Source organism: Malurus melanocephalus, unplaced genomic scaffold (assembly GCF_030028575.1).
Source record: "Malurus melanocephalus ecotype Western Australia unplaced genomic scaffold, MMel_1.1 scaffold_17, whole genome shotgun sequence".
NCBI lineage: Eukaryota > Metazoa > Chordata > Aves > Passeriformes > Maluridae > Malurus > Malurus melanocephalus.
The window spans coordinates 914772-940904 of NW_026623249.1; the positions used below are offsets into that span (position 1 = coordinate 914772).

General features: G+C 39.5%; 1 protein-coding gene across 1 annotated transcript; it reads left to right on the top strand.

The window, feature by feature from the left end:
• The first annotated feature begins 5678 nt into the window (after positions 1–5678).
• On the top strand, positions 5679–24755 carry METAP2 (methionyl aminopeptidase 2). Its single transcript, XM_057387040.1, has 11 exons — positions 5679–5939; positions 6764–6865; positions 10258–10323; positions 10686–10788; positions 17395–17556; positions 19233–19414; positions 19499–19593; positions 19680–19776; positions 20285–20388; positions 22748–22863; positions 23963–24755. The coding sequence occupies exons 1-11, from the start codon at positions 5780–5782 to the stop codon at positions 24213–24215; spliced, it is 1440 nt and encodes a 479-aa protein (XP_057243023.1). The 5' UTR covers positions 5679–5779; the 3' UTR covers positions 24216–24755.
• The last annotated feature ends 1378 nt before the right edge of the window (positions 24756–26133 follow it).

The following is a 26133-nucleotide window of genomic DNA, read 5'->3' on the forward strand; positions in this document are numbered from 1 at the left end:
ATGGCCATCTTTATTATAATTAGAGGCCCGCCAGTGTGGAAAATTTCTTAACAATTTTTTTGAGTTTTAAAATCTAATATACAAAGACAGTTTACCAAGAAAACTCAGTCTTCAAGCCTCTGAATACAAACAAGCTTAGATGTAACCACATGGTTACCCCTTCCAGTTTCAGTAATAGCTGCTTTCACTCTCTGAGTGCACACAAATATGGTCATAAACAGGAACAATCCAGAGTACATTTCAGAGATTCCAAAGCAAGTTAGGCAAAACAAAGTTTGTCCTTGGAACAAAAATATCAGTTTAAAAAAAAATGTGATGAAATCTGAATTTAAAACCCAGTTATCCTGGGGAGTCACACCCCGGAGGAATGCCATGAATGCTGGCTCACAATACATTAGTCAGCAGACATGAACTTCATGAAATCCATAGAGCTCTGCACCCAACAATGTGTGTTGTTCAGTCCAAGCCAAAACAGTAGAACAAGGCTATGATGTGGCATTACATAACTTACTGTTCAAGGTTTTTAAGTTAAATATATTAAACTCACGAAATGCTGACAGCAGAAATGAACATTTGGTATTYCAGCTCAGGGAGGTAGGGTTAGATATAGGACACTGTCACCTTCCCACTTTTCTCTCTCCTCTCACACTGCATGGCAGAATGCCAGTTCTAGTCCTGTGCTTCCCCCATCTCTCCTGCTCTGTCCTGGTCACATCTAACTTGGGGTAATTTTTATGCCTTTCTTGAAAAAGTAGATGACAGAAACTTCCTTGCCCCCACYACTAACAGTGTCACACCATTAAAAGGCAGTAAAGCCAGGGGGATGATCTATAGTGAAATACAAGAATAGTTCTGGTATCTTCTCACCTTTCTCTTTCATTCTAGTTTCATCTACAGCAAAATGACTGTTTCCAATTTAAGACTGGAGGAGGTGTGAAGGTGAAATAGAAGACTATCCTGGATATAAAAGAAAATACYTGGTGAAAGAAATATACAGGTAGTGCCTCCAGCACTGCAGCTGCAAACATTGCTTCCATTATTCCCCCGAATGAAGGGGAATAAAGCAACTCAGAGGAAAATAGCTACATCAGCAGGCTGTGATAAGGAAACTGTTAATGCTGTTCACACTAACAATGAAGCTGAGAAATTATGTTCTGTGTGAGGTCTTGAAAATTTTCTTCAGATAAGGACCAGAACTGTATGAAGGAGAATACATGAATACATCAGAGTATTAAATTATATTAAATTATATTAAATTGATTACAAAACTGAAGTTCAAAATATCACTTTTTCATAACTTAGGTTCATACCACTCTAAACTAGGCTTTTCAAGACGTATGATCTACAATTATTTCTGAGGATATACAGTGTCTCAGTTTATCTGTAAAAGAAGACTGCTTCCATCTGCAGTTATGGCTCAGTGAGTACATCAAGAAAGATACTTTTATTTMTAAAAAATACTATTTTTTATTACTCTATCCTTAAAACAAACAACAAAAAATAAAACAGCAGTCTAGGGACCCTTGGCTCTCTGTAGCCTTTCATCCTTTACCAAGACTACACAGAGGCACAGAGACATGCTGTCAGGGAGATGCTCACTGCAGCATGTCCTAATGTATGTTTCTGCATACCTGCCTAATGCAATAACTCCTTGTCACAGAAATATAAGGAGTCTTCCTGAGGCACTGGCTTGTTTTGTTCATGTGAATCTCATAATTTAAAAGCAATTTTAGAAGTGAGCTCTAAAGAAGGCAATAAGCTGACTGACTTATATTTCACAGCATGCATCTATCAATGCAAACTGAAAAGCATTTGCTTTGTCCCAGTCTGAGTAAACACACAACAGTCTGTGCTTCTCACGGTGACTTTCACCACTAAGAGAGATGAAATTTGCTTCTTTTCAGAAGTACTCATACATCTCTTGAAACCTCTCCTCCAAGGGACACAGAAGTTGGGACACTAGCTAAGGCAAAGCAGTATATTTGGATTATGGCTAAAAGGAAAAAAAAAGCAATCACTAAGGAATATGGAAAGAAGTCCACAGTGAACAGAATAAAATGTGAATTCTTTGGCTAGTTTTGCCACTTCGATCTCGCTACTTCATCTAGGTTATAAGAAAATTTTAGAAATGGCGGAGGAAGTACAAGTGTCCTTTGTCCTCGGCAATGGGTATAGGGACAGGGAACATCTTTCCTTCTAGAGTCCAAAAGGCATATTTGTGTTTAGGCAGGAAACCTTTTTCTTGTCTACTTCCAGACATAAGTCTGGAACGTCTAGTCACAGAAATTTTCCCATTGACTTCAGTGAATTTTTAGAGCTGAGTAAGGACTATGAGTTTTGGCCTAAGATATGAAAAAGAGTATTAAAGTGTATAAACACATAAATAATGGCATCAGTCCCAGAAATACAAACAGAAGCAAATATAACATCCTGCTGTTCAACTCTTCTGGGGGTTGATATAGGCCATTTATTCCCTAGTTGTCCTTCCTCACCCTCTTTCCAGGATTAAACCACAGCTGTCAGAGACAGGACCTCCACTCCATTCCAAGCCACWTCTTGACATTTCTTTACATATGAGTTGAAAAGAAAACAGGAAAGAAAACATATCATACCCTAAAAAAAAAGTTTTTTCTGAAGATGATAACCTCTTCTGCTGGAAAATAGCGCAATTGGAGCAGTCTCTTTAGAAGAAAAATAAGAGGAGGCGACTCACTGTGTTGTCTTTCAGGAAAGTTTTTCAAATCCTACTGAATGTTTTGGCCTGCCTTTGAGAGGTTCGTTAAGAAAACAGCCACTGTGATAAAAACCTCCAAATGTATACCTTCAGCTAACAGTGGTATTCACAGATCTCTCCTGGCTTATGGTCTGTCCAATCCTTTCATCTTATCATGCTGTCTAGTACAGCATTCAATTGGGAAAAACAGCATCCATTAATATAATGTGAATTAAAGTCTATGAAYAGTTGACTGGCAAGAATAGAAGGACAAAAAACTCAGAGCTGGTAAGGGCATTCTAAAGATATCTCTCATTCTCTCTGCATCTGCAAGACTGGATCCTCTTAAAAGCAGCCAGATGGGGAACATGGAAATGTTGATGGCCTGTTCATGTTAATGTTTGCTTTGTCAATGCAGTCAGGCCAGCTTGTTCCTCCCACTTTGCCATTTTTTTATACAGCATTCCCACTTTTGCACATTGGTTATCACACTATTCCCCTCTTAGTTATCTGTATTCTCTTATATATGGTGCTAATTCTGGGTGTGGAAGTAGCATAACCTGGAAAATGCTTAACTTTGCTTAGTCCAATGTGCCCTCTTCCCAGCGAGCCTAATGAGCACAGCCTGGGGCTGATAACACCATCTCAATCTGTAGAGACACTCCGTCAATCCTTCCTCTTCTTGTTCACTCATAGTTTGCTTTCACTCTAATGGGTTTTATTATATTCTTTATTAAGCATGACACCACTGTATGATTTATTTYCACCCTAGTTTTTTAAAGAAATGATGTTTATGTGAAAGGTCCATTTTCAGACAAACTTGGAGGAATAACACACCCAAAGACAATGACACCTGGGCATGCTTTTGAAAGCCAGCAGCTGAGTAGACAATAGCAGTCCAAAGAAATGTCCCCATCTAAACAGAGACAGCCCAAACTCTGGTGAATCATATGGCACAAGCCAYCTCTCTCTCTCTGTTGTGGTATCGCAGTGACTTTGAATGGCATCAGAGTCATTCTGCGGAGAAAAGAAAAAATGCTCTGAGAAAACTGCCTTTGTTAGTTTAGCTGGTCACAGAAATACTTATTCTGCTTGTGATTTCTTTCTTCTGATACACTTACTTCTGGATATCATGTTTGCGGCTWCTGCATGAGATGTATTCTTATCTTATCTATCAATGGTCAGTATCTCTCTCTCTCTGTTTTCCCTGGGCTTCTTTAGACTTTAGGGACTCCATTATCTGTCACTTCACTTCTAGAGTCAACAAAATCCATGGTCTGGCAACCTGTCTGTTTTAGCACACACCAGATCAAATGGAACAAGAGCAAAAGCACCCTCTTTTTCAAGCTGTCAAAGGCACTAGAGAGATTAGAGCAAGCAGTAAGAACAATCTGATGTATGAGAGACTAATGGATTAATATAAACCACAAAATCACTGCTATTGGGTATCTTGGGACCAGTACAGTGCCCAACTACAATAAACATACAACAGGAAGATATGACTCAAAATGGAGAGTTCAGGGAATTTGACCATTGATGCTCCCTCTTCTCCTGCCACCAAACACAAAAATCCCCCAAAACCAAAAACAGCTCCGTAGATTCTGCTTCTGCCTAATCAGAAAACTAGAATAGAAACTGAGAAATCAAGAGTGTTCTAGGCAGCATTAGTGCACATGCTTTTGTGTCATCCATTCTCAGTGCAATAAAGAGCCATTCCTCCATGGCTCTCTTCACCAGCCTCAGACAGCATCAATTCAGACTGGAGAGGGGGCAACAGTACAGCAGGAAAACAGTGAGAGTTAAATGGCACACCTGCTGCATCATGCAAAGTTTATCTGCCTTAGCCATAGTAACAGGGCCCTCCTGCAGGTGGTCCAACTGGATTGACAGTGGCATATAACAATTTGATTTAGAKAGGAAACAAATGGTAACACAGCAGTTCCTAACCTTGTGAGACCTGTCTCACTGCCCAGAACATGCCTTTAACCCGAGGGGAATCAGCTTCCCTGCTCTTGTCCCAGGCCCATGGGAACCTCAGCTGGATGTTTCTATGTTCAAGCACTCTTACAAGCAAAAGCAGGGGGAACATGCTGCTGTGACACCTGCCTGGAGCAGGATGGAATTTGTTTGATCAGTACTAGAGCATTTGTGAGTACTGTTMTTGCTGGAAGTTGTTTGTGAGTGCTGTTTGGGCTGGAAGTTGTATCAGGCCAGGAGTGAGACAGAGGTAGATGGAACCAGCCAGCCTCAGTGGGGCCAAGGGGCAGAATTTGTACCTCGGTGAGGCATTACCAGTTTTCCCAAGCAARGAACTGCTTGCAGAAGCATTTTAAAACATAGCTATGCAACACAAGCTCTGTTTTAAACCTTTATGTGTTATGATAATGGCACTATATTGTAAGTACATGTTCAAGAATACCAAGGAGGGAAAGTATTTTTCAGCCAGCATGGTTATACTAATAGAAAACCTGTGAAAAAAAGTATGAATTCGGTAAATGAGTTTTAAGAATTAGGCTGATTTAATAATCAGTTAGTGGATGCTGGTAATACTGGCATTTTGCCTTGATTTTCTACATAGTGGTGGAAATGGAACAAGGCACCGTCCTTTATCATGTATTAGCATCCTACCTTTTTTTGGTCTATGTTMCTTGGAACATAGAGCAAAAGTGGTTTTTCTCCCTTGCATTATTTTCCTTCTGTAAATGAGCWATCTCTCGCGTTACATTTCTTCACTGCCCTCAAACGGTAAATCCCTAACAACCTTACATGCTGTAAAACATTTCATAGCAGCTATTCCTACTGAGGGAAAGGGCTGTTTTTGTAAGAYTTCCTTTTCCTCATTCTTTATCGCGTCGCGCAACCCGGACCGTCCCCGACACSGCCCCCGACACCGCCTCCGTTCCCCCCTCACGGGAGCGCGTGCGCGGCTGAGGGGCCGCCCCCTCCCGCCCTTCTGGCGGAGTCCTCCGCCGTCCCGGCGTGCCCCGCGCGCACCACGGCGTGGCGTCGGCCYCGCCGCTCTCCCCGGCCAGCTCCGTGCGGTGGAGGCGGCGCGGCCGCGGCGACATGGCGGGCGTGGAGCGGGAGGAGGAGCAGCGGGAGCAGCACCTGAACGGCGAGCTGCCCCCTGAGCCTGAGGACAGGGACGGCGCGGCCGGGCTCGGCGCCGAGGATGGCGCCAAGAAGAAGCGCAAGAAGAAGAAGAAGGGGAGAGCGGGCCCGGCGGGTAGGGGCCGGGCCGCGCAGGGACCCTGCGCTGACGGGGCTGGGCGGCATGGGGGGCGGCGGGCCGGCACACCGGGCGGCGGGCGCGGCGGTGGGTGGACGTAGGTGGCTCAAGGGGCCGGGGTGCGGGTGCGGGTGCAGTGCGCCGCCGAGGCCACTGTCCCGGCCCGGGTGGCAGCGGTGCGGGCTAAGGGGATCCCGGCGGATGGGACGGGGCTGGCGATGCCCGGAGGGTGCTGCTGCCGTTCGGTTGGGGCTGCGGCTGTCCTCCCCGCTCCGGTGCGTGCAAGAAAAGCCACGGCTTCCCTCATCCTCTCCTTTGCCCCGAGGGAAGAAAGGTGTAAGATTGCTGCTGTAAAAGTCATCCCGCGTGATGGAGGCTCTGCACCCCTCCCAAGTTCTCGGAGAGAGCTGGAGCAAGTCTGGGCAAATTGTGTAAAGGCGCTATAGTTTGGGTTTGTTTTAGGAGGCCATCAGTTAGCGATGATCGTGCTGTGCGTTTGTAATTATCTACTTCACGCCCATATTATCTGACAAGAGCAGGCTGCTGCTATGGCAAGAAGAATTAGTTACCCTGGCAGTAAATAGTAATGAGAAGTGTCAGGGTAATCTACCTTTATATGTGGGTTCCAATAGCAGCACCTTCACTGTGGTGTCCTGCAACCATACACATTGGGGCTGCTGAAAAAAAAAAAAAAAAGCGTTAAGTGCTCTGGTATCTGTAGGATGAGGACAGCATCATGTTTTTTTAAAGTTTTGGGGGCTATTGATTACTAACATGCAGCTAATGTTTTACTGTAAGTAATACTTTAACTCTACGAACAGGACAAGAAACTGATAAAGTAATGGAAGGAGCTCTTGATGATGTAGCAAAACAATTGGACAAGCAATCACTGGAGGAGAAAGAAAAAGATGATGATGATGAAGGCAAGTATAACTTACRTTTTCTCTTGACATTTCCAGTTTCACCTTCTTCCAAGACTCCATTTTAACAGACTATTTAGAGGTGACTTTCTTAGTTTGATTTTGGTTGGGTTTTTTTTTTGAGAGGTGAGATGCTACTGTCTATATTTTCTTCTTTTTGTCAGCAATTTTGCTGTCACACAGGCCTACATATAAAAAATTATAGGAATACAAGCCTTAGTAAAGGTTTGTGTTTCCAAGGATCTAACTACTGAAGGGAGATGGCTAGTTTGAGATAAGGTAAGCTATAAATCRTTCTTACTTGCATTACCATGGTCAGTAGACAGTAGACATTTATGTYCCAAATGATGTTTCTTATTCTTGTATTAAAATATAGTGATCAAAATTTAAGGGACCATTTTAATTAACAGGAAGTTTTAGAATCTTTACCAGTGACTTGAAACCTGTTCAACTGTAATTATAGTTTTTCGTTAAAATGCATTAGGGAGAGATTAATACATAAGCAAGACACACAGTTTGTGTGTTGCTTGTGCTATGCAGCTGATTTTCTAAGTAGGAACCTTGAAAGTGTCCAGACTTGGTCAATCTTTTCTATAGGAACATCATATTGAGGTGCTGTATTTCCTTTGATTAATGGATGGTTCTCACCAGAAATTGGTGTTTAAGAAAATACATTTCCTCAATTAGTAACTTAGTTTCCTTTTTCTGAATTAGCACRTGAAGTTGGCTCAGCACTGTGAGCAGTTTGCTTAGAAATCTTAGTTCACTTGCTGGACTTTGTCCTTCTGGAATTTGCTTTTAATAAATTGGGTATGGAAGGTTTAAGAAATCAGTGTGCTGGGGTGTGTTAAATAACAAATAAATTCATCTTTGACCAAATCTGCAGCATCCAGTTTAATGCAGTTACTKTCCATTGAAATGTACTCTAGTGGTTTCTTTGTTTTGTGGTATCTTTCAGGTTATCAAGTTGAAAGATAATTAATGCAATATATGCTTTGCCATGTTTGCAACTTGAGGAAGAAGTATTGAGGAGGATAATTAAAACTTCATACAATGAAAAGAAATCTTTGAAAATCATTAGAATAGYTGAGTTCTGTCTCAGGAGAAATAATATTGATAGTTGCAGGTTAAATGTGGTGCTCTTTTGTCCTTTGGACAGTATTAGCAACTACTGTTACAGTACTAGAAAGTATAAAAAAATGAAGTTGATGCTGTGACTGACTGAATTAATAATCTTCCCCTTTTTTCCACTTACTAGACTTGAATGTGTTTTTAGTAAAACTGATACTTTTGCAGAAAAATTTAAACTCAATTTTTGGAGACAGCTATGTTCTTGCCTGCCCTGGTTCTCAGCATTTGCCATCTTAATTGTGTCATTCTGGAATTGTTGCTTTAAGATGTGCTGCATTAGATTAAAATTAATAAAATACCTACTCCCTTTTTTTTCCGTTGATAAGCCTGTAACTGAGTGGCCTCAAAAAAGACTATATAACTTTTGAACTCAAGGAGAGATTAGGAAGTGCTCTTTGGAATTCCCTTGCCATGTTAAAATATGCTGATATGTAACATTTTTGTATAATACTGTGCTAAGTTATTAAATGGCTATATCAAAATGATACAGGGTCAGGCTTCAGTTTTGCAAAGATGTGGAACTGCTTTTTTTTGTGACAGTTATTTTCCTTAGCAGCTAAATAACCTGAAGAAAAACAGGGTATTGGTCAGATGCAGTAGTTATGTTTCTGGCAGCACAGTTAGTCTGCAGTAGTCTTCAAGGACATGAAAGCATAGACAGGGTTAGTTTGGCTTGCAGTTGGCAGTTTCACGTGCAGTGATGTATGAAAAAGGCACAATACACAGATAGCAACAGCAACAATATTTAAGAAATGCTGTATTTTTTTTCCTTCAGTTTAGGCCTGACCTTTAAAAAATTATCAAAAAAACCCTTGGTGAATGAAGTATATCTAATTAATTTCTTTATGAATGGTTTGAGCACTGCTCAAGGTTAAGAGAGATGTCACAAAGTTACCACATTTTAAAGAAATGTATATGCATTGCTAAGGATTTTGGCTGCCTATGAAATATATATTGATGAAGAATCTGGTAGGTTGGGGACTATGTTATAGATACAAAGTATTTATATTTGCAAGTTTGCAGAAACTTAAATTAAGATACTTAATGCCCAAATGAGCTGGGGAGAGGCATTRCTGAAGTTTTCCTCAGCTGCAGGATTACAGCACTCATGGCATAAAAATGCAGATGATATTGAGCATCATGAGAGGCTTGAAATCTAGTGACTGAAACAGCTGAAACAGTGTTTTGGTTATGTTTTTAAAAGCAAGCTTCTGTGTAAATACACTCAAAATTGAATGCTTTGACTTGATTCTAGAAGTTCTGTCAATTTTACTTTTTGCTGTAATTGACAATCTTCTAAATGTAGATGACTAATATTGTCTATTTGGAAAAGAATTGTGTTTAGAGCCAGCAGGTTTAGTTAGCTGATAGYACCTGAGATACTGAGTATGAAGTGAGTAGGCATAAGATATAGCCAAATGTGAAGTCTGCMGGGTTATTGTTACCTCTCAAACATGACTGTAAATGGTGTTGCTGATTCTTGGTGCTTACATGCTCTGCTCCTTGGAAACCTCCCACTGGTATAGATTCATGRAATGGTTTGGGTTGGAAGGGACCTTTAAAGGTCATCTGGTTCAAGCCCCTGCAGTGAGCTGGGACATCTTCAGCTAGATCAAATTGCTCAAAGCCCCATTCAGCCTGACTTTGAATGATTTCAGGGATGGGCATCTTCCACCTCTCTGGGAAAACTGTTGCAGTGTTTTGCCACCCTTATATCTCYGTCATGCACTGGTTTTGCTGAGTGTTTTTTGTGACCTTCCCTGTTATCTTGAGATTAAACTTACCCTGGCAYAGAGTGCTGTTATCTTTACTTCTTTGGGGTCTTTATCATTCCAGATGCAGTAAGTTCCTTTTGCTGAAACATCAGAAGATGGGTTGGAAGCAGTAGTTTCTAGCTTTTTGTTAGCTATTGTGTCTAATGCAGTTCTCTCTCATGTCCTTCATCAATCCCAGGCACATTTTTGCCTGAATTGAGAACAGAGGAATATGAAGTAGGACTTTCTGAAAACGCTTTCTCTGAGCTATATTTTTCCTCTGATATGTTTAAGTTGTCAGCTTTCAAAACTATTTTCTTAGGTCCGTGTTTGGTGTAGGGATGGAAAATGCTGATGCTTTGGTGGCAGGTTCTGGATGTTGTCTTTTAATCCATTAAATTCTTCTGCGAGAGAAGTGCTTCCRGATAGTCCAGATGCTTTTGTGTCTTCTTCGAACTTCTTTGGTTCTTTAAGATCATTTTATATTCACCTGAGCCCTTTTTCCTATAGATGGAGAGGGTGAAGGAGATGGAGCAACTGGGAAAAAGAAGAAGAAGAAGAAAAAGAAGAAAGGACGTAGGTATCAAGCACAAAAATRTAGACTGTGTGATGATTTCGTATTAAGAATATGCAAGTGCTATTCTTTGCAGCTGAAATAAATTTTGGGGTGCAGTTTGTGTTTGTAGGCTAAGCCTGGCCAAGTYGTCTTATTTCTGGATATCACAGAATGCCACTGAGGGCATTCATTGGCCTTGAGCACTGGCCACATAAAGTCTCATGAGGGTCATATGAGGGCATTGTGCTATGATGTTGTCTTGGTAGAAGCCCAGATTCTAGTTAAGGGGATCTTAAATAACTTTTACTGTTAAACTTCTATCGTTGAAGTAAGCTGGTTAGTATTTCCAGAGTGTAAAACTTTGTTAAATTATACTCAACAGCTAAGGTCCAGACAGATCCACCTTCTATTCCAATATGTGAATTATTTCCCAACAACGTATTCCCAAARGGAGAGGAATGTGAATATCCGCCAACACAAGATGGGTGAGTGTTTTCAGCTTAGGAAATAAATGCTTTTATTTTGACGTGCTGAAAAAAAATGTTAGTTCACAACAGAATGGACAAAATGAGTAATGTACTTGGGGTTTTTCCTCTTCTTCTTTAACTGGATCATCCAAGAACTCAATGAATACAAGTCTTCAGGCCAGAAATGTTTGTCCGTCCCTACCCTTTTAATTAAGGTGTAGCCAGTATGAGCAGAATTGCCATGAGGCAGGGGGCCCTTGAGACCCAGGGTACCAACAGGCTTTCAGGAGGCAGTTTGTAAGAAAAGATCTGTATTAGAAGTGAGTCAAGATTTGAAATTTAGGGAGATGAGACACTATTATGCAGAAGTTTTGTGACTATTGTGATGCCAACTTTTTRTTCCTTTTTTTTGGTAGAGACATGTCAGTGTCCACTTAATTTAAAAGCCTATGTGRTATATTCTGTACTTTGCTTCTCTCCCTGTGAATGAATACATAGTTACTGTAACCTCACCTGTTTACTGTAATTCTTTGTGATGTGGGAATAATGCGCAATTGCACTAAATAAGCAACAGCTTCTAGTGGCTTACTGGAACAGAGATCTGCATCCTTATATTTTTACTACAATTTCTTTTTTCTTTGTTAGGTACTAGGGCATAAAGAACTCAACTTCACTGAGTTTTCCTGATTTTTTTTCCTATGTGAAGTGTTGTGGAAGGTCATATTTTACTGWGAGAGACACGGGATGTGTGGCATAGAATTAGCTTCAATTGTATGAAAACCTAAATGAGAAAACCAAGTATTACTGAAAACTGTGAAACTTAACAGAAAATATTGAATCAAAGCTCTGAAAAAATAGTCTAAACCAAAGGGAGAGAGTAGGTAAATATTTGTATATCTGAAAGCATTGTCTAATTTTCAGTGACTTTTTCTTCACAATAACTTAGAAATTTTTTTGTTGGTTATTTAACACAATGCCTGTTTCTTATTSAGTGTAACTAGCATAAGTTAGAGTCCAGTACTCCCTATGAATTGTCTTCAGATAATACTGTTACATTTTTATGAGATTAAAATTCTGCTTTTGAGGAAGCTTTTTCTTCTTTTTCATGACTTCAATTTGAGCACAAGGTGTACTCCTATTTATTTATAAATGTCTGCCTTGTTTGCATGCACAAGATTAGCATGCTAATGAAGAGCTTTCATGGGATAGTTCAGACAGGCTGATCCAGGAGTGATTCTTCAATGTTTAAGGGTTAAGTTTTTTTCTGTATATGCATATTCTGCATTCCTAAGGGTATGATTGAAGTAAACCAGGAAATTAGGTGATGAGCATCTTAAGCATGTATATAGTTTATTTACAAATAACACACTGTTTTTACACCTCTGATACATATTCAGCTTTGAAGATTAAATTATTTGCTCTGGTTTAACTACTATTTATTGAAAAGAAAAAGGACAAAACAATAAAAGCAAACCTCCTTTTTCATAACAGGGTTTAAGTGGGGTGTCTTTTCTCTATCACGAGTTTTCTTGTATGGAGGAAGAATATACTCTTCTAAGGAACCTGAAATAGTTTTCCTCATCCCTGTAATGTGCTTAAGCAAATACATGCTTGCTTTTGTTCCTAATATTTAAATCTTATGCTACTTTATTATTTCCTAATATAAGTAGCTACTTAAATTAGTAGCTGACATTAATGCCAGGATATTTCATATTTTGAATAATAGCTGCATTTATATATCGGTGGAGCATTTTTGTGCCACGTTTCTTATTCATGCTGAGATCAGTAGGGTTTTGTCTTTGATTTTTTTTTTTTAAGAATTGCACTTCTATTCTTAACTCTTGATGTCATGTACTTACTAAAGTTACCTCTCATCAACCTACAATTGTGTGTTTTGTGTGAGAAGTTCACCTAGACGTGGGTGTCAAATTTCAGGAGAAGAAAAAGCAGATAATCAATACTTACATAGACAACRTACTAACAGGTTTAACATTTTTATATCTCCTGTATTTATTTTTGTCTGAAGCTTGTTTTTGTTCTTAAAGACATCTGAATTTGAAATTACACAACTGGGAAGGCAGAAAACAAATAAGCAATTTTTCATGATACRCCAGTTTTGTTCAAGTAGAATTAAGGAATTCTTGACCCTGCCTGCTAATTTCTGCCTCTGTGCTGTTAYAGAGTCACAGAATGATTTGCTTTGGAAGGTRCTTTGAAGATCATCTAGTTCCAAACCCTCTGCCATGGGCAGGGACACTTCCATAACTTCTCTGGGCAACCTGTTTCAGTGCCACAACACTCTCACAGAAAAGGATTTCTCCCCAGCTTCTAATCTAAACCTACCATTTTTCAGTTTATAGCCATTACCCACTGGCTTGTCACTACATGACCTTGGAAAAAAGTCCCTCTCCAGGTCTCCCTTGCAGATTCTGGAAGGTGCTATAAGGTCTCCCTAGAGCCTTCTCTTCTCCAGGCTGAACAGCCCAAACTCTTCTTAGCCTGCCTTCATAGGAGTGGTGTTACAGCCATGATCATCTTCATGGCCCCCTTCTGGATTCATTTAAACAGGTCCACGTCTTTGTTATATAGGGGACCCCAGAGCTGCATGTAGTACTCCAGGTGGGRTCTCAYGAGAATGGAGTAGAGGAGCAGAATCACCTTCCTTGACCAGATGGCCACAATGCTTTTGATACAGCCGAGTGAATGATTTGGCTTTCTAGGCTGTGAGTGCACATTGCTGGGCATGTGGAGCTTCTTGTTCACTAACATCCCCAAATCCTTCTCCTCAGAGGTCTCCTCAATGCATTCTTTACCCAGCCTGAATTTGTGATGGGTTCAACCTGACTCAGTGTGCAGAACCTTGCCCTTGGCCTTGTTGAACTTCATGAGGTGCACACAGGCCCACCTCTCAAACCTGTAGTGGTCCCTCTGAATGGCTTCCCTTTCCTCCAGCATAACTGGATTATCTAGGTGAAGATTATCTGATGAAATTACTTTCTGGAATTCTTTGATCACTAGAATGTAGTTTACAGTGTGATCCTGTAAATGTGCTAGTGAAAACTTCAGGCTGTGAACTGGAGTGAAAAGCTAGACCAAATGTCTTGGGGCAAGAGTTGAACGTCTTCAGCTGACATGTGGTGGGCAGCATATTCTGAAACTCTCAAAAGCTTGTTAGCTCATRTATGTATTGAAGGCCTTGATGTTTGGTGCGAGGCCTTCATCTGATTGATTGATTGATTTTTCACATCCCAAAGTGCTTTGGCCCAAGCATGGGTTCTTGTTGCCTCCCTTCCCAAGCTCCCGTAGGGCAGTACTGCGGCTTTGTCAGCAAAATGGTTTGTGTCTGATACCGTTTTCTTTTACATGTAGAGGCTATTCTGTTCCCGGATCACTTGCGTGAGCTGACTGTATACTGAAATACAGTAAGACAGAGTGAGGATGGCTTCCTGCCAGTTTGCTRGAGTTTGCAGTCAAGTCTGTGACAGATGGCAGAGCAGCTGCCCAGACTCTGTCAGCAGTTCTTGCTCCCAAAGGGTGTTCACTGCTGGAATCCAGAACAGTCTGAAAGGATCCTTGAGTGTCTGTCCCTAATGTTTTTCTGCAGTGCACCTTTTCTGTCTTCAGTGACTACTATGCTGGCAGAAGTCCRATTTTCTAGTGGCGGTGCAGGGGCCCAGGTGCTGCAGCCCATTGCTTTCTTTTTTTTTGGTAGAATTTGCCAGAATTAGACAAATTATAAGAGTAGTATATGATGCTTGCTGTTGGAGCAAGGAAACTGCTCAGAAAGGTAAATGTGGGGTTCATGCTTTGCACTGTTGTTAGCTGAAAAGGAACAGAAAGTTCAACAGAAACAAGCAAAAGGGTCTCAAAATATTTTGGGTCCTCTCATCATCCTGAGAAAGGTTTAGGGAATAGCCTGTTATCCTCCTTTGTCTTTTCAACTCTTCTTAAATACTTAGTATAAATATATATGCTTAAAAAATTAGATATAAATATATATTCTTAGTTCAAAATGCTGCAAAATTGCAGTGCATAGTCTCTTGGTTCACTCATACCTGTTTTTTGGCTGTAAAGGAAATCCTTGAAGTGGAGCTATGTTATGTATCTGTGAAACAGGTAAAAAGCTACACCTTTGGATTTCAAATACTAATCCTTTATAATCTGTGTATTCAGTTGTTTGCTTAGAATCAACCCATTTGCATTCATTTCTAAATTTGAAAACTTTGGCCTATTTCAGTATCTTTGGTCCATCTTGTCCACCACCCATTTTCTTTTAAGATCCACCTGCCAGCATGTGTAGCTGGGTATTGTCCTTAGTAGTTTTTGGCTCACATAGCATGTGCAGAGTTCTTTGAGTTATCACTAGAGGTTTTTGTACTATTACATGACTGCAGCTTTGCTGTTTGAAGGGTTATCTCTACTTTGTASTCAGAGTAGCCTTCTAGGTCAGTTCTGACAGTTGCCAGAGAACTTAAATTACTTTTTGTTTGTTTGCTTTCATAGAACCTTAGTTGCATGGGATTTTTGCATAATGAAAAACATATTCAAAGCTAATTGTATCCTTAGTCCTGTATTATAAAATAGTCTCGTATTTGTTCTATGAACCTACCAAAGAGCCAGAATGAGAGTTGCTCTCCTGTAACAAATGCTAATTCACCAYCCAGCCAATTAAAAAAAATACGTTCTGGTATGTGTCGTAGTTACCATGCTTTGTGTKGGGTGTTACTACCTAAATATTCTGTGTATGAATGAAAATAATACTGAAACTGCAAGCTCTTAAATTTTGAAGATGTTTATTGTCTATGTCAGCAACAGTTTCTGGGCCAAGCAGCCACGTTACAGTGCTGAATTTCATCTCTATACACGAACAGCACTATCTGAATGAGTAAGATTTTGAAAAAAGTAAACTTTTTGCATGAGCAAAGCCTGTTGCAGTTTTTTGCCCTGCCTAAACTTAAGGTAGAATGGCAGRCATTAATATGAATTTTATATGCCTGCTCCATCTTTTTGCAAACTTACTCATTCTTCAAGTGCCCTACTTATCTGGGCATTTGGTAGGATGTTACTGCCTTTACACACAGCTGCTAGTCTGTGGTACTGATAGATATTTTTGATAGGCTTCCCTTCTTTAATAGGCTTCTGAAAATTGTATAAATCAGGATCTTTTCTGTTGCACAGAGGAACTCAGACCTGACTGGTTAATACACACTTAGCAGGTTTGTTCTGGTTTTACTCGGTCTGATTTTTGGTGGTGGGGGGATGGGACCAAGAAATCACAAAGATRGCTCCTGTGAGGAAGTTCTAGAAGCTTTCTCCTTCTTCTCCAGCAAAAGAAGCCTTGCCCCCTGTGTTTTAGAGCCAATCCATTGTGGCTCTGAGGTTGATGGACAGGCTGCTCATCAGGCCTGGGCCAATTGCACATGCTAGTTACACATCTGTGATGATGTATGGTCTTGTACCTAAGAAGAATTCAAAACAAGATAGAGTGTGGCCGCCATTTAGTTTTTAGGTTGTTAGTATTTAGTTTTAGTATCAAGCACTGGGGAAAAACAGAGCAGGAGGGTGAGGACATGTAAGAAAAAAAATGGAGACCCAACATCAAAGTAAGGAGAAGACAGGTACTGTTGTGCTGTGCTGTGGTTCTCGAACGTGGAGAAAACCAGCTGTTCTCGAAAGGACTACTTCTTCAATGAGAGACCTGTATAGAAAAGGAGAGCGACCTTGCTCTGAGAAAAACCTGGCCTTTGAGGATTCGACTGATCAGGAGCCAAAAAGGGGAAGAGGCTTGGCTCCCCTTCACGTCTGAAGCGAGTTGACGCTTAGAAGAAATTGTGTTCTGTGGGGAGGGAAAAGGTGCCCCTGCCCCACGTCTGAAGCAAGTGGATGCTTAGTAGAAGCTGTATTCTACCAGGAGATTTGTGATAGTGGCCTTACGCCGCCGAAACAACGCAGTGGAGAACATTCTTTCCTTTCTCCCATGAGGTAAAGAAAAGAATCCCTTGCCATCAGCAGTTATACACTGACTGTTTCTTGGGAAAAGAACTTCCACAGCTTGGAGCTGTAAGGACTCTTCTCCTGTGATGCTGGATGATAACCGTAATGAGTAGTCTGATCTATGTTAAACTTTCATTCCTGCCCCCCTTTGTGTGCAGGAAGGCATGGCGGGGTGGAGAGGGATGACCCRAGACAGAGACAGGTTCCCGGAAAGAATAACAGGTGTCTTAAAATGTCCGTTTTTATTTTTCTTCTCCCTACCTTTGTTCCCCTCCCCGGTGAGGTAGTATTCTTAGTAGTTTTTAGAAATAAATCTATTTTGCAACTTAAGTTATTTTTCAGCCTGTCTGACCATTTTCTGGAGCATATATTTCTTTTCTCTCAATTATGTTATGTTAGCCATGAATTTTAGTGTTAATTGGGCTTTTGCTCTCCCTTCTGCCTCTTCGGTGGGGGGGAAGGGAAGGATTGTTGTGGGTGTGGTGCTTTTGGCCCAGTTCAAACCATGACATTTTTGGTGCTGTGACTCGGATTGGGAAAAATGGGTTTAAACTCACAACACAGGTTTTAGAAGTTGTAATGACTGCTGTGTCTATAGTAATTTGCTTGAAACACTTCCTTTATTTCAAGGCGAACTGCTGCTTGGAGAACAACTAGTGAAGAAAAGAAAGCGCTAGACCAAGCCAGTGAGGAAATCTGGAATGATTTTCGGGAGGCTGCAGAGGCACACAGACAAGTGAGGAAATACGTTATGAGCTGGATAAAACCTGGAATGACAATGATAGAAATCTGGTGAGATCACACATCTTCAGAAGACTTCTGCTGTAGATTTTCCTTCATTCTCCAGAGGGGGAGAGATTAAGTCTCAGTTTTGTGTGCTTAATTCATGAGCATTGGGGAGATTTGTTTCTGAAGTACGCAACCAGTGTTGCTGGTTACTTCCTTTAAGTTTCTTCTTGTATTTTTAGCTTGTGCAGCTTTACAGGGCTGGGGATTATACTGAATTTTAAACTAAGCTTCCCATTATGTTCACTTACTTTGATTATATGCTTCATTTAGATCTCAGTGCCTTTGCTACTCTTGAGCCTAAATTCTGCAGTGGTGCTGGGAGAAGCAGCAATAGCAGTAGCAATGCTGGCACTTGCCAGAATTGTCATGAAATGCCATGTGGACAGTGCAGGTGCAGTCTGTGGCTGGGACTGGGCAAAGAGGATAAAACCAGCATGGCTGTGTATTCAGTTCAGGGCAGGAAGGTTTGGACTATGTTTAGTCTTCATTGACTGATGTTTCTGGTGAAAACACAATGGGGTTTTTTATTCTCAGTAAGATAACTGAGCAAATGGATTAAAAGGAACATTAATTTGATTAAGTTTAAAGAAATAATTAGCCTGGACTGATTTTTGTGACTCTTCCAACTATTACTTTTTCTGTCCTTCAGTTTATCTAGAGTGAATGTCTACTGTCCAAGTACTGCACTGATCCAGAACAGTTTAGCTTCCAAAATCAGGTGCTTTCAGCCTGGTGTGACTGAGGACTGTGCTGACAAGAGTAGGATAGTAAGAAAGCTAATGAGAGCTGATCCCCAAGGTAACTGTGAAAGGATAACAGAAAGAAATAATATACCATGAAGGAAAGTAGAAGAAAGGCAGCTCACTAGGCTGGTTGAAACAAATCTKTCATAGTGAATTATACGGTTTGACTGTTTTAAGCAGTCATTTTCTCAAAACATGACTATTCTTCCTAAAGTACCTCAGGCTGTGGGGCCTTGCTGATTAAAATATGCTCTCCTTTTTTCATATTTTTCTGATTTAATGGCTTTCTTAAAATCAAGAATATGGTGCACTGCTGTGAGCTGCAGTTTACCTCATTCACTGACAYTGAAGGAGAATGCACTGGTGGGCACATATTTGCAGATCTGCAGTACCTAACATCTTGAGATTAGACAAAACCGAGAAACAAATGCTAGTCTCATGAGGTTTTATTTTATAATAGTTATCACTCAAGTTTTTAGAAAATTTTAAAAATCCTTTTCTAATCAGACTTCTTTTAATAAATGAGAGGCTTTATCTCCTTTTCCCCACCCTCCTTTTAAATGACAGTAATTGTAAAGAATTCATTTAATTTGCCTAAACTTTGGTTATCCAACCTCTGCTGCTCAAGAAGAATGGGTTAAATGTAGCTTGTAAAGGATAAATATTTTAAACTTAAAGTAAAAACAGTAGAGAAGTACTCATTTTTGCCTAAGAAAGGGTAGAGGAAACAACACGAACTGAAGATCATTATGTTGTGCTTATGTTTTACAGCCTAGGGTGTCTTGTCTACTTAGCATACAAATGGTTTGATTTGACATGAAAACATTTGCTTTAATACTTTTCTGAGTTTTTGTTTTGCATTGATTTATTTGAAGTCATCATAAGAAATATTAATGATAACCTTTTTTTTTCTTCTCCCTCGCCTCTGCCTTTCAGTGAAAAACTAGAAGACTGCTCACGTAAGCTGATAAAGGAAAATGGTTTAAATGCAGGTCTTGCATTCCCCACTGGGTGTTCGCTGAATAATTGTGCTGCCCACTACACTCCCAATGCTGGAGATCCAACAGTCCTGCAATACAATGATATTTGCAAAATAGATTTTGGAACGCATATTAGTGGTTAGTTTTCATTTATAAATTAAAACTTTGAAAACAATTTTCAGTGCAAAGTCTATGAAGCTAACTAACTTCTGCTGATTTCAGGTCGTATTATTGACTGTGCTTTTACAGTCACATTCAATCCAAAATATGACAGACTATTACAAGCTGTAAAGGATGCCACAAATACTGGAATAAAGGTATGATCGTTTTGTAAGTAATTTACAAAGTCTTTTTCAGCAAATGGTGCGATTATTTTCCATTTATATTTGCACTTTGTTTTCAGTGTGCTGGAATAGATGTACGTCTCTGTGATGTGGGGGAGGCCATACAGGAAGTMATGGAATCTTATGAAGTTGAAATTGATGGCAAAACATACCAAGGCAAGTTCTTTTCTTCTTGAAAAGTGTGTGTATATGTGTATATATTTGTACAAATACTGATTTTGATGTATGATTTTGAAAAGACCTCTGCTAGAAGTATGGTATGAGTCTTGCATAAATACATGTTTATGGCTGGCATGCCTTACCTCTGGAGAAATATTCTTGGCTTATCCTTCCAAGTATTGTTTCTTTAACAGGCAAGATGAACCCTAAACAACAGCTTCAAACTGTGCCAATTATTTACTACTTGCTGTTTGGCTTTATTAATATGCTTTTGTTACTGTTGGAGTTGCTGCTGTTCAATAACGAAGCTTTGCTGTAGCATACAAAACTAACTTGTGTCTTTGCTGGTGTTTATACAAGGTGTGTGGATAGTTCTGTGTGTAATTCCTCAGCTGTATCCTGAGTCACTATTGTACGTTCACTATGAGCTAACTAACCAAATTGCTTTAAAGTGTTTAACCATTTGTTAGGAAATTGCCTGTAATATTAATGTTTCCTTCCAAAGTGAAGCCAATTCGCAATTTGAATGGACACTCCATTGGGCCGTATAGGATACATGCTGGAAAAACGGTACCCATTGTGAAAGGAGGAGAAGCCACAAGAATGGAGGTGAGTTCTTTAATCTTTCTGTTAAATTTCCTTGGTGTTACTGCAAGAATAGTATTTCCTGTGCACTTTYAATTTGTAGTTTTTGTGATCCTGGTGGATAATTCCAGCAGAGTAATTGCTGTACTGTGTAGTGCTCCTGTAAAGGAGTGGTTTACTATCAGTGGCTTCTCCATTTCACCCCTGGAGCATTCAGGTATCTTAACACTTTCTGAAATTGAAGCYTTGGAACCCTACTATTTCAAAAACAAACCACCAAACAAAAGAAACCCACCACTGCTGAAATCTGAATTGCCATAGTGATTGATGTTTACTGTGATTCTTAATTATTTCTCAGTGTGTATATGTTATATAAGTGGAGTGTTGCATTTAGGAGCATGGAGAAGGACAGAAATTCGTATTTAGGAGTGGACTGGAATTCAGGAAATCAGAGTTTCCTGAAACGTGTTTGAACTTGCAGGTCATTTATACTTGTTTGTTTATTCTGTAATGAAATCCTGTCTTGCTCAGGTAATTCCTGATAAATATATCTGTAGTGTAGTTTTGAGTGACTTTTTGTGAGTAATGTTAGATACAGTATCGTTCTTAAAAAGCTTCCAGGGCAGTTTTTCTTTGCAGATGCAAAACAATTATGTGTATTTGTCATTAATGTGAAAGGCTAGTTGAAAGATGTTGTTTGGATAGCTTTCTGGAGCAGGGGAAGGGCAATGGCTGTACATGATGTGACAGACTGCCAATTGGGAAGGCAGTATTCAAACATGGAACCTGAGATTTAGCCACCATTTTCACAAAAGCTTGTGTTCTAATGAGATAAGAAGGCTTATTTAAAAGATGGGTGATAAGAAGCTTTTAATTTCATTCTAAGCCTCATCACTAATGATCACCAGTAAATCTGTCAGGGTAAACAAGACTTATAAAAGCTGAATAGGCAGAGCTGTGTCAGGACAGGAATGTTTTTTTGAGGTGGGCTCACTCTCCTCACTGAGAACTTGTGTCATAGTTGTTGACCTATGATGTGGGTAGTTTGCATCAAGGTGCAAAAAGACAAAGTTCTAAATACCATCTTATCTACAGGACAGTGCAAAGGGATTTAAGAGTTTTGGCGAAGGAAGATAGAAAAACTTGTGYGTTCTTCTTAGTTTGACTTGGTTAATGGGTTGGTTATGTCATCATCAGTATATTAGCAGCATGAAACTTAAATTTCTTTAAGTAAGTACTACTTAATGATTTCAGAGCTTTGAGATTGTTTTAACTGAATATTGAGACATGGGAGAGAAGACTTTTTAAAATTTCTTCATCTTCTGTAGGTTACTTAGGACACAAACCTACATCATTAAACACAGTTTTGCCAATGAAGAATGTGGAGTGTAGCCAAGGTCTTACTGTACTGTGCTAATTATAGTATCAAACTGCAATCCAGTGAGTTTTTTTTGTGAATAACAGAGCCTCTGGTGATCTTTATTCTGAAAAAGTGGGTGTTTTAAGTGAATCTTGTGGCAGCAGTGTGTGTGGTTTTTGTGGGTTTGTGTTTTTTAATGAATCAGTTGAACATTCAGGGCATCTTCAAGAGTTTGTCTTGAATTTGAAGCCTGTGTTACTGGTTTTCATATGGCTTAACTTGGGGTTGCGACTCTCAAAGCAGCTTAACAAACTGAACAATCCAACTCATGGTGTCCAGCAGTGTTTGATACCCTGRCTTGTTAAGTCCCCATCACAGTCCTGCCGTTAAGGATGTGTGAATGCACTTGGCAGAAATGAGTTTGTATAATGGCATTTCAGTATATTCTTAGCTAGAATTCTGATAATGCCCTTGCAGATGCATATCACCTTCATTTCTTGAAGAAATTCATCTTGTGGAAAGGAAATGAGCAGGTTAAGGGTATATACTAGCACCGTTACCAGAAAATTTTTGCAGAAATTGGGCAGAAAGTTCATCAGTGCAGTAAGTCTCTGTAATCAACATCTATTTGCCATGTCTAAACTATACATTTCCTAGGACTTATATCTGAATAGCAAATGAGAAGTACTTCCAGGTAGCAGATGTAATTTCTTAGCTATGTTAGATGTATGCCTTGACAATGTTTTAACTGCAGTGACTTTCAGAAGTTGTGACTAGAAACATGCTGATGCTTCTGGCTTGAAATAAAATGGTGCTAATGTAAATACTTCATTATTTGGAGATGTCTGTAACTCTAATGTGTGAAATTTCCATGCTGAATTTTTTTCCACATTGATTTGGCGATTGAATTTATTTAATTCCTTGTATTCAGAAGTTGTGATACTGAGATGTTGTATCAGAATGATCACAATGTCACATTTTCGTATTGTAACATGATCCTTTTTTCCTTTTTTCTATCCTTAGGAAGGTGAAGTGTATGCTATAGAAACCTTTGGTAGCACAGGAAAAGGTGTTGTTCATGATGACATGGAATGTTCTCATTACATGAAGAACTTCGACGTTGGGCATGTGCCAATAAGGTTGGATTTTGTTGGTGTGTTTTGAGAGCTACCACCCCCTTAGGATTCAAATTTGACACAATGCATGTTCTTCACCAATTAATAAGTCTGTCAGAGGATTATAAAATACGCTCTGTAAATCTGGAATAATCTGGAATTATTTCAAAGAAACTGAAAATGAAGAAAATATATTTTCAGAATGTTATATTGTTTTTTTAACCATCTTGATACCATTTTTTWAATTAATATATATTATATTTATGTGTTCATCTGCATATTAAGTGTACAGTGGATTTTTTTCTAGTCAATATTTGTACTGTGGTTGTGTGTCACAATCTTTGTCTTACTGCTGTTCCCAGAATATATTCTTTTGTGCTGTCTGTTTTATTTTGAGAGTTTTGAGATTTTGTTTTAGTGCATTGCTGTAAAGTGAAGAAATGACTCGTTTTTAGTTTCCCTGGGTTTGCATTTTCGCATTTTAAGGGGTGCTACTTATTTTTTGAAGCAAAGACTACCCTGGTTGGAGACCAGCAGGCAGACATAGCACAAACTAGGAATGTAAAAGAGAKAGGATGGGAAGAATTAGCCTAAGGATTGCAAAGGAACTGCTTGACTGCAAATAAGCTTAGTTCTTAATGGATCCATAAACATATTTTTTATGCCTATATATTGTAAGAATTATGAATAAAAAACTTATTGAATATTTTACTTCAGAAGTGGAAACTCAGCATTTTAAACCACCAAGTTTCTGCCAAAATTAGTTCAGATTATTAAACACTCTGGACCAGGGAGAACTGTGTTTTTCGTTATAAAATGCAATGTCCTTTTATTTTTTTGAGAAAATTATTCCTGTCCCTGTATTTAGTTTAGCTTGCAGTTAGGTTCATGATCTATTTTGAAGGGTATCTGTTTGCAGGAGGAAAATGCACTTTTACTTTCTAAAGAGAACATCTGATAGATGTGTGTGATATAGAAAGGCATCCCAGGACTAGGCAGTCTGAAAAGACCTTGCAATCTAACCTTATTCTTAATCACTGTGCTTTATYTCTGTAGTGAATGCTCGCTGGTAATACCTCTTTGGTCTCAAACACGTTCTTGTTTGGTTTTTTTTGTCTTCAAGGCTTCCAAGAGCGAAACACTTGCTAAATGTTATCAATGAAAACTTTGGTACTCTTGCCTTCTGCCGCCGGTGGCTGGATCGCCTGGGGGAGAGCAAATACCTGATGGCGCTGAAGAACCTGTGTGACCTGGGCATCGTGGATCCGTACCCACCGCTGTGCGACATCAAGGGCTCGTACACGGCGCAGTTCGAGCACACCATCTTGCTGCGCCCCACGTGCAAGGAGGTCGTCAGCAGGGGAGACGACTACTAATTCAGAGCCACCTCAGCACCTTTATACTCTAGGCTTTCTTGGAACATACTCTACCAGAATTAATTTGCAACACATTGTCTGTTTTAACAGTGGACTGATGTTAATACTTTCCATATTTGGAAAGGAAGGAATTTAATCTATGGCAAGTCTTCTAATTGTAACTAACCATGGAAAAAGCTTTCAGGCCTTTAGAAATATTTCAAAAGTTACTTATTTTTTTCTGTTCAGGGAAATACGTGCTATAAAGCTCAATTTTTAGTTTGGAATGAGTTATACATTTTGTTCTGAACATTTATGATAAAAGATGCTTTTCAAATATTTATATGACCATATTCCTACTTGAATGCTTTGAATGACTACACCTGATTTCTGCGCCCCAGTCCTCTATGATATTGCCTTTTAAACTTCCTGAAATCCATTTTGTAAAAAATAAATACAAATTTTCAAATCTGAAAATATATATACTTTTTAGAAGTCTGGTTATGATTCTGGTCAGGAGTCCACTGGGAAACTGCTCTATTAAATATTTTGCAAACTTGATTTGCCATCTCGTCTTGAAACTGGACCTTGGCTTACTCCTCATACGAAACTTGGCTTTTGATGCTTAAATAGTCTTGTCAGTGTTGGGAAACAGGGCAAGAAGGYGTCAACACTTCACAGCACAAAATGTGACAACTACTGTAAAGGTGTGTGATAAAGTCTTCAGTTTAGACTTCAGGTGTATTAGAACATGTCAAATGCAATTGGTGGTCTCTGCTGCTGTTAGCAGCAAACATGCACCTTTGGGCTGAAATCAATTGAATTTTAGGATATGTCCCTACATACTCTTTGCCATTGGCATGCCTTTTTGCACAGTCAAATTTCATGTGATTCCCAGTCTCTTTAAAGTTCACATTTGCTTGCACACGTGGTGGAGACAAGGAAGAGAATTTATTTTGGAGTGTTAAAAGTTAACTTCGTGCAGGCCGAATAATCTGGAGTATTTGATGTTTTCTTGACGTAATTATCTGCAGTGAAATCTGACTTTGAATGTCATTTGTAAAGGTAAATTAAATCCCATGGCTCTTAAGGCCTAGTTGCAATATGTCTTCCAGTGCTGTACCTTTACCTCATTACTTGCATATTAAAATTTTAAATAGTTACTGGTGATAAAATGACCGCTCTGTTAGTTAATAGGTTGATAAGAGTGCCTTAAAAATAACGGCTTAGGAAACAGAGACACTTCACCTGCTCTTTTCACAACCTCTGTTGAAGAGTTCTTATTAACTTAAATATCAGTTCTTTTCTCCTCTGTCTTTGGGTAAAAGCTGCAATTTTGTCCTGTAAAACGTGAAGTGTGTGAGCTGCTGTTTAGAGGGGAGCAGTCTCCTGTACTGCCTACAGTTTAAAAATAGACACTTGGGGGGTTTTTTTTCACCCAATGACAAGTATTGTTTAAACTCAGTACTGTTTCAACTTGTAGAAATGGATGAAATGGGACACTAAAATGTGTRTTTGTGCTGTTGCTGTTTGGGAATCTTGGCATCCCAGCAAGGAATTTTAATTTATGCAGCTCTGTAGTTGTATGTGTCTCAGCCTCCAAAGAAACAGTATCTAGTGTAGGTGCTTGTGCATTGCAAAGTAAAAGCTGGCACTTGAAAGAATCAGTGATGAGTGGGGTTGTTGGGTACATTGCTGCTGCTATTTTTATTTATGCTAACAAGACCATATTCTTCATGCACTTCTTGAYGTGATACGAGCAGGTTCTTGGCTGGCTTCCAGCCTATTTTTGTACAAAGTCTGCTAGAAACAAGACCAATTCGTTTCAGTTCTTGCCTGCTTATCTGCAATTGCCAGACTTTTCTCTCTAGAAAGTGCCTGTTCAGTAGCTTAGTGGCACTTGGTACGTTTCTACAGCTTAAGGCTGTCATAACTCCAC